The sequence below is a fragment of the Gymnogyps californianus genome, chromosome 2 (genome assembly GCF_018139145.2).
Source record: "Gymnogyps californianus isolate 813 chromosome 2, ASM1813914v2, whole genome shotgun sequence".
NCBI classification, from domain to species: Eukaryota; Metazoa; Chordata; class Aves; order Accipitriformes; family Cathartidae; genus Gymnogyps; species Gymnogyps californianus.
The window spans coordinates 1,536,304-1,551,509 of NC_059472.1; the positions used below are offsets into that span (position 1 = coordinate 1,536,304).

General features: G+C 47.4%; 1 protein-coding gene across 1 annotated transcript; it reads left to right on the forward strand.

Moving 5' to 3' along the window:
* Nucleotides 1–7,845: 7,845 nt before the first annotated feature.
* On the forward strand, nucleotides 7,846–11,357 carry LOC127013687 (lymphocyte antigen 6E-like). Its single transcript, XM_050892669.1, has 3 exons — nucleotides 7,846–7,897; nucleotides 10,440–10,559; nucleotides 11,149–11,357. The coding sequence occupies exons 1-3, from the start codon at nucleotides 7,846–7,848 to the stop codon at nucleotides 11,355–11,357; spliced, it is 381 nt and encodes a 126-aa protein (XP_050748626.1).
* The last annotated feature ends 3,849 nt before the right edge of the window (nucleotides 11,358–15,206 follow it).

A 15,206-nucleotide genomic window follows, 5' to 3' on the forward strand; every position in this document is an offset into this window, starting at 1 on the left:
TGGTGTAGAAGTGAGTTCACAGCTCTTTTTTGTTATCAGAGCACTTCGTGGGTCTGGCCAGGACCCCACCGCAGCGTACAACTGGCATGAGAATCCCAAAGGAAGCAATGCCTGACTCCAGCACGTGCAAGGATTGCTTGCTCAGGATGGTGTGTTGCATCCTCCCCTTCCCGGCCACCCTTCCCTGGGGAAATGAGATGGGATCGGAGTGGGTGGGCAGGACCCATCCCACCATCAGGACCAGGTGGCAGTGAGGGCACCGGAGATGTCATGGCCGGATTTTGGCTGTGGAAGTGACACCAGAGGCATTGCTTGGTGCTGTGGACATGTCAGAGGAGAGGAGAGGAGAGAAGAGGAGAGAAGAGGAGATACCCAGTATGTCTGCTGTGAAAGCCATGCCCGGAGGACAGGGGGTGAGCTTTTGGCTGCAGAACAGGTCTTCTGGTGCTAAGCCCACCCCAGATTTATTTCCGTTGGCGCTTCCTTCATCCCATCTCCCTTTCAGCTTGAAGGAAAGTGGGTTTTCCTACACGCGGGGAGGCAGGAGAGAGCGGCTGTGAGCAAAGCCAGGGCCTGATGCCAAGCACTGTGTTTACAGCCCAGAAATGGGAGGGCACATCCCTGGGCTTTCCTTGCAGAGGAAGGAAAGCTTCGTGGGCCTCTTTTCCCATTGGAGATCCTGTTTTCTTTCCTCCCCCCTGCTCCTGCAGAAGTGGTTGGGTTTCAAAGCAAAGCTGGCGGGAGCAGCGACCGCAGCTGCTGCGGGCTGAGGAGCAAAAACCACCGCTCTTCCATGCCTGTGATTTTGAGCATGCCTCTCCTCACTCAGACTCAATTTTGAGGCTCTGGAAGCCTTTGCTGAAACATTGTAAAGTCCCTTCAAGACATGGTTGTCTTTTTCCTGACATTTTAACAAGTTGGGAGTGGGTCAAAGCTTGGTACGCGGTGTGTGCCATCAAGATGGGGCGAGTTGTTCCTACCGTGCCCTTTCTTTGGCAACCAGGAGGGTGTCTGCAAACCCAGGGTGGCTTTTCCACCCTGGTATTGCTCCCTGGATCAGTGTGAGTGGCTTGGGGTTCCCATGCCCCTCCCAGGCTGTTATCCGTGAAGTTTACAAGCCCTTGTTTGCACTGAGTGGTTGGCAAGCTGGGCTCAGAGGGGCTGCTCTGCCGGTGGATGGGATCGATCACGGCACGTGAGCGGCTCTCACCATACCCCACGAGCGGTGGGGACGAGGTGAGAGAAGCCAAAGCCCAGCTGCAGTGTGCAGGGATGCTCTTGAGGTGCACTGATGCCTTTCCCTCCTTCTGCCCTACCACCAGCGCAGATGCACCCCAGCAAAACCATGCCCTGCTTTTCCAAAATAATAATAATAGTGATAATTAAAAAAACCCCAAACAACACACAGCCCTGAATTTTTGGCTAACCCTCCTGGGAAAATACCCTTCTGCTCGCCCAGTGAGGAATACGATTGCGTTCCCAGATATCATCCTGTTTGTTTCTCTGCCCTGCTGAACACACCCGTCAGGCTGGGATGGTTTCAGCTGGGATATTTCCTTGATTGGCAGCAACTCCGCCTGCCATGAGCTCTACTCCGGGGACAGCCCTGCTCTCCTTGCCCTCCTTGGCTGCAGTTGCGGAGGTTTCAGCATGGCTATTACCTGAGGTGTGACAAGTTTCTAGACGTAATGAGGGATGGCCCAAGCTCTTGTTCTCACCATGCAACTGGGGTTTTGATGCCGTACCTGGTTGGGTCAGCAGGAGTGGATCAGGAGAGAAACCGGAGCATCCTGATCTTCCCACGCATGTGCTGAGTTTTTCCACTCTCGTTGACTTTTTCCACTCTCAGTTGGGACTCTCTTGTAAAAAATCAGACCCAGAGCCCCTAAAACAAGAGTAGAGAGGTTGTCTATGGAGCTCATCACAGCTTTTCCACAGACAGAGAAACGTACTTTTCTCATTTTACTCTCAGCTTTCACCTAACCTCGGAAATTTCAGCTACTGGGTTTCAGCGCAGAGGATCACTCCCAGATGTTAAGGTAATCCACGCCGTCCAGGCGTCCAGTTCGGACTCAGGGAGTCACTTTCACACCACCCGAGGCTTTACTGCTAGGACCTAAGTCCCTTGGCACAGAGCGGTTCCAGTGAACCGACGGGTGCCCCGGTTGACTCCTTGACACACACTCACAAACTCACACATTCATTCGGACGGTATTATCCCCGCAGTTCGGACCCTAGGTTTCCCACAGCAGAGTTTCAGGTGCCAGATTCCATAAAAAAAAATAATTTAATTGAGTGGTACAGCAGTAGGAACGGCTCGAGCTGGGTGCCTCCGAAGAGGGACCCCGCACAAAGAAATCCCTGGGCAATTATACCCTTACGACGTACGCACTCGCCCCTCCCACGTTCTTCACGCGCCTTTCACGCACCTTTTGGTCCAATGATGTTTTCTGGTCTGGGATCTTTTAACACTTTATTGGATTCTTTCTCTGTCTGCAGGCAGGCCGTTAACTGTTCTTATCTTGTGGAGTTGCAGCTCTTGCTGAGGGTTGTAGCCTCCTTATCTTCTGGTTTGCACTGGCTCTGGAGGCCTTCTTTGGCTGAACTAGGTAAAAGTTCAGCATTTCTAGGTGAAAGTTCACAGCTTGCGGCCTAAGGCTTCAGCAAATCTTGCTACTCGTGCTAAGCAAGTAATGCTAAACATACAGTATACCAAATCGCACGTTATGCTGTAACCCCTGCGTCCTAATGCTAAATGATTGACTCTGAGCCAGTCATTCTATTTAAAACTTACTTATTTAAGCTAAACAACTAGTTTTTCTTAACACAGGCCTGAAATACCCATCATGCAAAAGATGAGTCAAGAACCTAGAGCAAAAAAAAAAAAAAAAAAAAGAGTGATTTTGAAAACCATGACTGTTTCCTTGCCTTCCGGGGTGAGGTGTGCGTATCTACCCTTTATAATGGGTAGACATGGAAAATTTTATTTCTTGCAGAAGCAACATGGACGAGTAGACTAAGGCTTTCTTGGTGTCCCTGCAGACAGCTGTGGAGGCTGTCACAAGGCCAGCTGCTACCACAGTGGTGTCGTAGATGAGTTTCTCTCACATATCACTGGCGTGGCAGGATCAAATGACTGCTCTCTACACCACCGTGTAACTCCAGGATCTTAAAGTTCAATTTAAAAAAAACCATAAAACAAACACAAAAACCCCACAGTGATCAGAAAGACACTTATGAAGACAAACATGAGAGCTGTCATCCACTTTTCTTCCTGTAGATGTTGGCCAAAATCTTCCATGGCAAAGCTTTTAATTGGCCTTTCATGAGTATTTGTACTGGCACGGTTCAGATGCCTATTGCAGCCCAAGATTTCCAAAGAAAGACCAGAGCCTCGCTTGTCAGGACCAGTGTGAGCATGCGGCACAGCGTACAGTCCCATTTTAGTCCCTGCACGTTGGCTGCTCATGTCATGAAAGAGGATGAGGAGGGCTGGACCTCGGACAAGGGGAAATTCCCACTTTCAGTGAAAAAGCAATGACAGTTTTGGGAATGATCAACTGAGCTGTGTTACAAGTGCAAACTTAAATAAACCTGTGAGGATCATTTCTCCCCAAACACGGTTGTGGCCAGTGGCGTCCTCCTTGGCAAGGACTGGCATTAACTCTTTTCGGGGAATCCCAAGAGGGTAATCGGTTTTTCTCTCTCACCTCTTCTTCCTCCTCCCAGCTATCCTTCTTTACTGCCCTTTTTCCTTCAGACCCTGCAGGTCTCCAATATCCCCCCTCCTGGCTGCAGAGATGCCACCACAAAATAATAAACCTTGGCCCTGGATCCAAGAAGAATGATTCACATCCATAACTCTAACCTCTTTCCTCTACAAAGAGGGTAGTTACAGCCAAATTGCTTGCAAGGAGCAGCCCCATGTCAGGGCATTGTTTGAGACAATGCTGGTTGGGGTGTGCCCAAGCCATGTTGATGGTCCAGTGGCATGGATGGCGTTGGGGCTGGGCTTGTGCCCTGTTTGGTGAGCTAGTCTGGATCTGGCCCTTCAGGCAGGGCATTGGCAGGGATGTGAATCACGGTGGTTGACTCCATGCATGATGGTGCTCTTTGATATCTCCCCATAAGCCTCCAAGCTGATGGGACTGAATTATCTTTTAGGACCTTAGAGGTTAAGGGAATGTGACAAAATGGCTTTGGTTCGCTGTTGGCTGGTAGCTGCGGCCCCAAAGGACTCAGGTTCCTCACCCGTTGTGACCAATGGCAAGGCTCCTGGTGACTGTCACAGCTGTCACACTGAGATGAAAGTCTACCAGGATCACCTTGTATTTCAGCCAGACACGGTGGATCTGTGCTACCCCTGTCCTTCCTAGCTGGAGGTTTGGTAGCCTCTGTCATCTGCCACGGGGCTGACCTGAGGAGCTCTGTCCTGTTGTTTAGAGCCTACCAGGTCAGCTACAGACCCAGATGTGCTTTGGGAAAGGGAAGAATAGAGTAGGCTGCCTGCAACAGTCCGGCCTTAGGTGGAAAAGGCAAAATACCACACGCAGGTCTTCCTTCTTTCCTGGGGTTTCTGGATCCCATGTTTTCCCCCGTCCTGGTCCTTCACCTAACCCTGTTGCCATTGCATGGCCAGATGAAGCAACCCAGCCTTCCCTGACCCGCCAAGGAAGGAGGAGAGGACACAACCAGATCAGCCTGATGCTGTGCGGGGGCTGGGCTGGACCGCTTGCCCTGCATGCACCATCTGCATGACTCAGGGACACTGGGAGCACTACCCATGGCTGCCGCCTTCTCACCTTGTCCCATGGCCTCTCCTTTCCCTGTTGAAGCTGCAGTTTACAACCCTGAGCTGAAACGGAGTTTTTCCTCCTTGCACCATGGAGGAGAGCTGCGACTGGAGCCACCCTCCAGAAAGAAAAAGGGAGAAAGTGGGAAGAGTTGACATTAAAACCTTCCCGGACCTGGCAGTTTGCTCCACCTCGCTGCTCCATCACGGGTTGAAAACACGCTTTGTCTGGCTCCAGTTACACAAAAGGGACAGGCCTTGCACAATGCGCTCCCAAGGTCTGGCACAAACACGCGCTGTCGGCTGCCAAGCTCGAAGTGGGTTAAGGTTTCTTCCTTAAAACTCCCAGGCTCTGTTAACTGTTTAATACTCTTCGTGACACCCATTGGGTTAACATCCACCTAGACCAGTTTCTGCAGCAAGACTCACCTCGCTGCCCTCCCCTCTCTTTTTTTTTATGTCCCTGGGAAAGTAGTTTTAACACCTCCACACTGTGTTCTCCTGACACCATCTGCACTTCCCACTACCCCAGTCGTCTTTGCCCTGGCTTTTCTTCCAGCTCTCTTCACCCCTTGCTTGAAAAAAACTGGGCTGCTCTCTGCTCTAAAGGACACCCGTCCCCCACCCCACCGCCGTGGTGCTGGTTGGAGCCCAGAGCCCTTGCAGTGGCCCTGGGCGTGATTGCAATATTAACAGCGCATAAGAATAGCGTGTTTTTGGGACCTGGCCAGACCCCAGTCTGGGTCCCAAAGCTTTTGCAGTCTTCTCCTTCAGGGACACAGGGAATAGGGGCCAGGGGATGCCCCAGATGCTTTCCCCATCCAGGCCCCACAGGAGACCCCACAGTTTGACTCCAGTGGCTGGTTAAACTGGGATTTGGGGAGCTGTAGAAAATGCTCCTCAGACCCTGAAGGGCTGTGGTTAATATCTGAACAGTGTCTGCACATAACAACATGTACATTTTGCACAGCACTAAGTAATGCCACCGTAGAAGAAACGGTGAAGTGTCGATACTTCCCTCCCATCCCATCTTATTTCTTACCCTCACTTTGCCTGTCTTTAATTATTTCCCCCCGAGCTTTGTGTGTTTGCTTTGATTTATTTTGCTCTGCACCGATATTTCTCAGCTCCCTCCTTCTCTCTTTCCAGTTCTGGGTGAAATATTGATCTTGTTTATTATTATTAACATTCCCTCTCTCTAATCTATTTAAATGCTTTCTCACATTTCCACTTCCTACAGCCCATTTCTCACTTGCAGATTTTCTATTCAGCTGCACTTTGCTTTAACAGTGTCATTTATTTACTGTTCATTTATTTGTTTTAATTTCAAAGCCTTTCTTCTTTCTTGTTGTGGGCTGTGTTCATGCATTGCTCCCTTCTTCCTGCTGAGGAGCTGCATTTTTCTGCTCAGTTGGCTCCAAGATGAGCTGAATTCAGCACGATAATTCAGTTTCATTTCTGGATTTTTGACGTGGATGGAAGGGAAGGAAGTTTTGTTTTCCATTTCTCCAGCTGGCTGAGAGAAGCCTGGCTATTACACATAAAACAAACATGTAGACTAACACCTACTATCTCCCCCCGTGCTCTAGCAGATCATGTTTCCTGCCTGACGTCATTCATGCATACGAAGTCTTGTTTGGAGAGTATGGCTTTTTCACAGATTATTTCCAAAGTATAGTTGCTACATTAGCTGTCATGTGGATCTTTCACATCCTTGCTAAAAGAGGAGATAATTAAAGATTCGTGCTCAAGGTCAGGGCAAATCCAGAGAACAGAGTGGAAGACTTTGAAAACTGGATGTTCATCCCCTCCACCCTGCTCTGGGCACCAGCAGAGACAGAAATCGTTGGGGGCTGAAGCTGTGGTAGAAAAGGAAGAAATGGGCAAAGGAAGAATGACTGCAAGCAAAAGACTCATCACAGGGGTTGGGCATGGGGCCATCTGCCCAGGATCTTGCAGACAGGTGATCAGAGAAAGAGCCTATGAACCAGCTCCTTGGGGAGTAATTTGGGGAAAACAAAGAGCAACTGGATGTTCTTTATTCTGTTTCCACACCATTTGTGACCTTACAAACACTGACTCTGAGCTCCCCTTGGTCATTTCTCTCTCTAAAGACGAAGGGTCCTGGTCTGCTGAGATGTCTTCTTGACCAGGACTTGTTTTATTTCTCAGTCATTTTCGCTCCCATTCGTAGTTTAACTCCTACAGGCGTTTCCATGCACTTTGTGCCTCTGCTGCATCCTGAGTCATTTGGCAAGAGGTGATGAAGTGGTTGTGGGAGCAGAAGGAGGGAGTCCAGAAGGACTGGAAAGGTCATGAGGGACTGGAAAAACCTGACAGAGTCCAGAGTTGGTCTACAGGTAGCAACAAACATCATCGCTTCAAAACCCTGGATGCTTCTGGAGGACGGAGAAGCAGAACAAAACAAAAGCATCGGACCCCATCCTTGCCTGGGCCATGGGGGACAAATAGTGTCATTGCAGGAACGATACAAGCTGTTTTTCTGCTTAAAGCACTTTCCTTAGTACAAGTGAGATAATTCTGAACAACTGAGGACAATCCAGCAAAAATCTTCTTTTTTGCCTCCTCTCCCACTTCCCACAGATACGAAGCTCTCATATCATGGCAGAGAGAAAGGATGGAGGATGCCAGGTGACGCCTACTATCTTGCAAGCGATGAGCCACCCCAGACTGGCGCAGCTGCCTCTGCTTTGCTCCAGGTTTCGCGGTTCAGCCCAACGGAGTAAGAAGGGATTCCCATGCTTGAATCAGATAAATTGTTCCCCAAATTAGCAATGCAGGCATGGTCAGCAGGAGTAGGCCTTGGAAAAAAAGATTGGATCTGAATGAGATGTAAAAAAAATTGCTACCTGGAGCCTTGTAATAGGTTCCTACGCACAAACACACCCATCACTGATCACATCTTATGTGCTGTCACTCCCCAAACCTCAAATTACTGTAATCAAAGCAAGTCAAAGTAAACGTGGTCCCGGTATAAAACCCTAGCGTGGTGCACCGTCCCACACTGTTCACGCTCTGAGGGCACAACGACCATGAAGGCTTTTCTGATTGCCCTGCTGGCGGCAGTCCTGTGTGCCGAGCAAGGTAAGGAGCTTTGGAGGCTGGGAGAGCCAGACGGAGAGGATGAAAATACCAGAAGAGAAATCAGAGATAACGCAGGGACAAGAAGGTTTGACAGCTTTTATTGCAATTGGTGAGGTCTTGGTAGTACAGTTTTTCTTTGGCGTCAGCTGCGTCAAGCACTGTTTAGTGTGGTTGAGTCTTAGCTTCTGGGCGAGTTCCGCCGAGGTACCCGTAACCCAAAGAAGATGAGCTCACCGCTCTGGTTTCTCACATCCTCAGGTATCAAGCTCCGACCACTCACATCTGAAGATAGCCATGTGAACTGAAAAATGCTAATAGGAATTAAGCTGGGCTCACAGTTTTGCATTTGGTTTTATTTTTGTTCCTGAATGAAACTTGAGGAGTTGTTGATAAAGGTAATACGGCTGGTATTGACACCACATCTTCTGCCAGCGTTTCACTTTATTTCCCACAATGACATTACAATTAAGAAACTAGGTTGCTGGCAGATATTTGAAAGCCTAAGAGCTCTTTGCTCATACGTTTGAAGAGCTTTTTAAGTGTCTGGGAGTGAGTGTGTTTGTAATGGGATCCACAATGCTCTGTGCTTGTCCTCTTTCAAAAGGAGGTGCAGATATAACTAGATAATTGTGTAGAAATATCCAGTTGAGAAACATTGGCTCTGTGCATGTATTTGCAATCCCGAGGAGTACTGAAAGCCTTTTTGCACCACTAAGGCTATTTCTGGCTGCATTCACAAAACTAGAGCTACTGGAGGATGGAGGCCAGACGCAGGCAAGGCTTTATAACAGCTATAATGGTTTAAGCTATGTTATGTTTCCTGACTGGGAGGGATTCTCCTGATTCCAGTCAGTGAATATGAGTGCATTTCAGTTGCTTTCGCGCACATGCTGGGGTCTCGGCTCCATCCGCAGCAGGAAGTGGTTTGAACGACTTTGTGAGATTTGGCAGAAAAGCGGATCAGAGAGAGCTACAGGGACTGTAAACTTGCTAGGCAGCGTGTCTGGGATTGCTCCGGCACGGTCTGCAAAAGGACAGTAGCCCACAGCTCGCGTTGGGGGACCTCCAGAGGAGAGGTGAGAGGCTTAACTTATCCAAGTGATGGAGAAACAGCGAGTGCTGAGTAGTCAGTTAAAGGGAAGTTAAAACCAGGATGCAACAAGGATGATTTTGTCTGCTGTTATGGAGAACACCTGCGCTCGCAACACCTGGCACGAGAAAAGAGCATCTGGGTAGGTTTCAGAGCAAGACAGTCAGTCATATGCTGAGGCAATCAGAGCTGGCTCCAGAGCTGTACCCAAGGCACCTAAGCTCCCCACATCACAGAGGGGAGGCCTTTTCTTCTCCTACTTGGGGTAGTTAGGGCCTCAAATGGCTTTTAATTCTCTTTTAAAAATGCTTCAAGAACTGCCTAACCAAGTGTCATGGGCAGGTTCAACTTCAGAGATGAATTTGAATCAACAGCAGCTGGGCTTTGGGGAGTCCCTGGGAGGAGTTTCCTTGTTAAAAACAGGTTCAAATTCAATTGAAAGGGGCTATTCTGTGCAGAAATAAGAGAATTCCTGGGTTCAGAAAGCCAGGAGGAATTGAACCAGGGAAATTTCAGCCTAACAGCGGACCCTCCCTGGTTTGCAATTTGGTCACCTTCACCCGAGAGCTCTCCACCACTGGTGACAATGAAGCAGGCTTTCCCGAGAGCAGCTCAGCTGCCTCTGTCACCCCTGCTCAGAAATGAGGAGCATTTCACGGGACTCTGAACATGAAGGAAACAGTTTCCACCGGTTGTGAACCCACCTCCAGGGAACGAGATGGAATGTGCCTGTGTTTCTAGCATGGCCAGCTGGCCAGTCTGGAAATTTGACTCAATTTACTTCAGGTTTGTTCAGAAATACATATCCTACCTCCTTTTGGCTTTGTAATAGACCTGGCTCAGCCCTGCTAATAATATCACTGAGAACATGTTGTTCCAGGCGCTGGTAGAAATAATCTCTCTATTGTCCAGAGCGACCTGTCTCAGGGAACTCCCTTTAATGTGGCTCTGTGCTCAGTAATTTAGCTCACAGGGGTGTCATAGGCTTTAATTAATTCATATCTGTACGGTGTTTTGCAGATGCAGTCTGAAAATACTAAAAACTAAGCTCTCACCTGAGAGCAGTGCCAGTCCATCCTCTCCTTGCCAGAACTATACCCGACCCAGCTGGGCAGGTCGCGAGCTCTGCTTTTGCAGGTTGGCTGTCAACCAGGCCAATGCGGGCCCGGGGGAGAAAGAAAGATCACCTGAGAGTGCTGCTCAGGCTGAAAAAATGTGTTTTCAGGTTTAACCATTAAAAGTCTCAAGGAAAGAAAGAAAACTTTTGTTCTCTCTGTTTGCTTTTTCAGCTTCATTAATCAAAACCAACCTCTTATTTCACTTGTCATGAAAACTTGTTTGTAACATACTTCTCATCTTGTGTTTTCCAAGAGGAGATGTGGCTTTTGACACTTTCTTCCCAGGAGGGCACTGCTGGAAACCACTAATATGTGTCATGTGTGCTTTTTCCAGCTTCCTCGCTGTTTTGCTACACATGCGACAACGAGCACTCCAACTGGAACTGTCTTAAAACCTATAAGTGTGAAGACCATGAGAAATACTGTACAACCACATACAGCTCTGCTGGGTTTGGTGAGTACCAGCAACACATCAAGGCTTGCTTTGTCTGGGTTTTTTTCCTCCAGAGACACTGATGGGCAATAGTTTTTTTAGGGCGGTAGTTGGTCTTGTTGGAAAGAATTGCTCACCGAGGTTTAAGGATCCCAACACGTAACGTGTGTGAATCCCTCAGCGGTGCTCTGTGATCCACCACCTGGGGTATGTTCCTCACCACCTTGTGGCAGGGCTGGCTGGAGCACACAGATTTTCACGAGCAGACCCTGTTGCTTGATCTGAGATCTCACACACACGCTTTGTGATGGAGGATGGAAAGGGGTTGGATTAAGTAATTTGGTTTTAGAAACCGAAAATGCATTTGCAGTGATTTTTTGCTGTCCTACAGGAAGCATGGTGTGGATTTCTGTCAAGGACTTTCTAGTGTCACGCATTTGATCCAGGTTGTGTGGATACTCACCCAGCACTCATCAAATCCTCTGATAGCTGTTATTGCTGCATTGCAAATTAAGCATAGTGCAATATACTTCCTCCTATCGTCCTCTGGTCAGCTCTTGCAGAAGAATCTTAAATCACAGCTCTGCTTTCTTGTCTATTCTCCAACCAGGCAAGGACGTGGGATACCGCATCACCAAGAAATGTTCTGTAGACTGTCCTGAAGCAAACGTGAACTTCGGTGTGGCGGCTTATTCCACCAAATGCTGTAGTACCTCCCTGTGCAATTTCAGTGGTGCCAACAGCGTAAAAATCAGCTACGCCGTGATGTTCCTGGGAATTGTGGCCAGTTTGGTCTGTGTCATCAGGGCAGGATTGTGATGAGGGGTGGGAGAAGATGTGACAACCCAAGAACCCACAAGGTATTCCCCAACTGAGTAACCAACATCCTCTGTCAAGTGCCTACAACAGGGTCTATGCTACCCTGTTTTTTCCAAGACACTGTTTCAGATCCCACCCACAAAAATGGCACGGCAGTGTAGCTCCTATTTTTTCCCTGTATCATTTGTTCTTTTGTACTAATTTTCCCTGGGAAAGCTCTTTTGATAGCATGTCTGTGACAATTGTCAGACAAAATAAAGATTTATGTTATTCTAGAGTGTGTTTGCTATATCCACACTAAGATCAGCCTGAGAAAACAGCTCTTCCAGAAAGGGCTGTAGTCTGAATCTCTACTTCACATTGAATTCCTCTTTTTAGCACCTGGGAGTCTTCTCCTGGCTGCCTTTCTCAATTGACTCAGTTGCATCCAGCAGCTCAAGACAGACGTTCTGCCTGATCACTCAGTGCTAATGAATGAAGGTATCAATCTGGAAAGGTCAAAGATGTTTGTGGTGTTCCCATTGCAAGCAACAGCAAGAATTGTTTTGTAACTGCTAACGCACAGGACTGGGGGGTTGCCAGGTATTGGTTGTGCTCCTGGCTGTGCTGCAAAGTTCTCGTGTGATCTCTGCAGGGTGGATGGTTTCAGCTTTTAAAATAGGTCAAGGGCCCACACCAAGATGCTGGAGATGTGCAAGATGAGGACGGTGCTACTGGAATCTGTTCTCATGGAAAGGGGACCTCCGTGCCTGCTTGAAGAAGATGCTGCTGTCTGAGTGATTGCTCATGACTTCCCTGCAGGGACAGGGGAAACGGGCAGAAAGAGCCTGGCAAAGGCAATGGGTGTCTGAACTGGTGGGGAGGTCTCTGCTCCTTCCCTTTCCTCTGTCGCTGCTGCATTTCCAGTCTTGGGGATGGAGGAGATGGGGTGGAGATCCCCTGCAGCTCTTGGAGGAGCGGAGCGACGGCTAAGATGGGCAAAACACATGCGCTCTTGGAGCTGGAGGGTGTGTAATTCCCAGCTGAGCACTTTATAAGTGCAGTGCTGCGTTTCAGGAGGGCTCGTATAGAAGTGGCACCTGGAAAAAAGCCCTGACGTTTGCAGCCCAGCTGGATTTGAGGGGAGTCCTGCTCCACCAGCGCTCAAGACAGGCTGCAAAGTGCATGTGTTTCTGTGCAACGGGGAGAAACCTCAGCGCTGGACGAAGGCTGTGAAGACGGGATTAGATTTAGTCATCCTATGAAAATTTAATTTCTAGGCAAGGAGCATGTTCTGGCATTTATTTAAATAAGAGATGGGCTAACTGAAGAATGGTAGTGTTGTAGCATTTCTGTGCTGAGGGACCAACAGAAACTTCATTTTTTGCACTTCTTTTTAACCACTTTTCCCATCATTTTTCCTATATCTTAATCACAATAATTTCTGAAATGATTCTCAAAGCTTTTGGCCAACTTGAAAATCCACATTTAGTAAAAACATCCGAATTTCACAGTTGCTTTTAAATTTCAGCTTTTGTTTCATGAAAACTACATGTTTTCACCAAAACAAAGGAATCCTTTGCCCTTCTCACATGACAATTTCAACCAGGTTTGGAACAAGATGAGCAAAACACTCTCCTTCCTTCTCCACTCACCAAATGTGTCAAGGGAAATAAATCTTTCCACCCCATCCTCCACCACCAGTTAAATCCCCTGCTACTCTTTCCAAAATCTTCTTGAAATTCATAGCTTCCAAATACTTGTAATCTGTGATACTATCTTCTCCTTTGCCTTGGTCCCTCTGGTGTCCTAATCATCTGTGTCCTTTCCGCCCCCATGGGTTCTTTGCAATCTATCTCACCTGGCACTGGTGAGGGATGAAGATAACATTAATATCAGGGGGACATATGGGACCAGTTGGAAGAGTGCAGGACCATCTAATGGAAAATCTCGACTGTCAGAAATCCTGCAACAACTCCTTTAAGAAATACAGCCTTGCCATCTCAAAATCTCAGCAGCTTGCAGGAGACAAGAGATATTTTAGTTTTTGCTTGGATGAGACTACAAGGGAGGGGGGGAAAAGAAAAGTGCCTGGCTGAGCTGCTATTTCTGTACCTGTTAATGGATGCTGTTGGCTGAAATAAATCTGAACGTGGGCTGCCTCTGCAGCGCAACGTACGGGCTGCAGAATGCCATCGCCTTGTGACTAGAGCCCTCTTTTCTGCTATTACCTCAAACAGTCAGCAATAAAAGTTGATTTACCAATAAAGACTCATGAAATCTCTTCTGGACTGGGGAAAAGAAAATATTTCACAAGGAAGAGAAGGTTGCACTGCCTGGCACGGAGGGTGCCAGCTTCTGTTTTCCTCCTGCCTGGTGCCTTACAAAGACATTGGCCTTATGAAGCCAAACAACACCCCTCCTTTGAGCTTTCTTGGTTAATTGCCACCTCTGTTCCAACTGAGTTTCGTGCTCTACCTATTGAGAAAGCAGAAATTTCCTCACCTTAGTCACGCAGGTCTCCATACTAACAATATTTATATGTCCAATTTAGAGGTGTTGGAAAGACTTACGTCACCTCAAGAACTAGGCACGCATTTTCGGTGAGATAATGACTGTAGATGGGTCATATTGGAAGCCCAAATATTTAATGGCAGATGGAAATCTGAGCAACTTTGAGACTAAGAAAAAAGGGAAATAAAACAGATGGAGAGCAGCAAGGGGTAGAGTCGCTGGCAGAGGCTTGGGGCACGCAGGTTGCTCCTGCAGCTCTGAGTGTCATGTGAAAGGGATCCAGCTGGGCCATTTCTGGGACTGTGCCTCCGTCCCCACGACTAGATGGCAGAAAGACAATGGTGGGAGGAAAAAGCAACAGCAATCAGAAGAAGATGGGAAAGATTCTGATTTTATACAGGGAGATAGGACGAAACATGATAAAAAAGGAGGAATAAAGAGCACCGTATGGAAATCCAGTGGAGTAGTCCTATTTGGCATTTCACATAATTTTGGCTGGCTATAATTTTTGTTTTTTTTCTGAAGACTTAATGAGTTGAGATCCTTGATCAGGCAATCCCTCATTCTCCATGTTTTAACTGGTTTGTTTTTTTCTCCCTGACATTTATTTTTTGTAATTTGTGAAAAAAATCACAGCTTGTTCAATGTGATGGGAGTGGGTGTTATTTCTATTTTTTAATTTAAGTGGTCATTTTCATTGCTCAGTGGAATTTATTTTTTAATAAGATAACATTTTCCCTCATATAAAATATCCAATTTTTTAACAGAAACATTTATGATTTTGAACTGCTGTCTTGAAAAGGCCCACAGAAAATGATGTCTGGTCCCCTATGAAATGCCGTGGAAGGATACTGCTCTTCTGATCTAGCTGTTGACAATCCTGGGAGACATTTTGTAGAAGTCTCAATCCCAATTTCAATTTTAAATTAAATCAATTTCCATATGCACTAAAACAGTGCGCGAGAAGAGGATCTTTAAGGATGCAGCCTGCTCTGAGACCCAAGCTAGCCAGGAAAGGAAAACATCCTCTTTTCACGTGGACACTGTTTTGTTTTTGTGTTTTGCTTTTCCTCCACTTATCCAGAATTAGAAACTGTTGCATACTTAGCACCAGATGAACAAGCTGCATTGTGAAACAACTAGGAAAAGAAGAAGTGGGGGGAGAACATACACCTGTTTAGATTTCCAACAAACCACACTTCCGCATACAAGCACTGACATGTTACTCTCAATTATCCACCATCTGACACAGCAACCCTATAGTTATTATCCTAGCATCAAAGCAAACACTGCAGAGGTATAAAACCTGCCCTGGGTGAGCCCTGCTTGTTTTGGAGGCTGCGAGACCTATAAAGG

Bases quoted from the DNA above. Each gene is read 5' to 3' on its own strand.
- LOC127013687 (XM_050892669.1), top strand. From the start codon at position 7,846: ATGAAGGCTTTTCTGATTGCCCTGCTGGCGGCAGTCCTGTGTGCCGAG. The intron at 7,898-10,439 runs GTAAGGAGCTTT...TGCTTTTTCCAG, and splicing joins AGTCCTGTGTGCCGAGCAAG to CTTCCTCGCTGTTTTGCTAC. The intron at 10,560-11,148 runs GTGAGTACCAGC...TTCTCCAACCAG, and splicing joins ATACAGCTCTGCTGGGTTTG to GCAAGGACGTGGGATACCGC.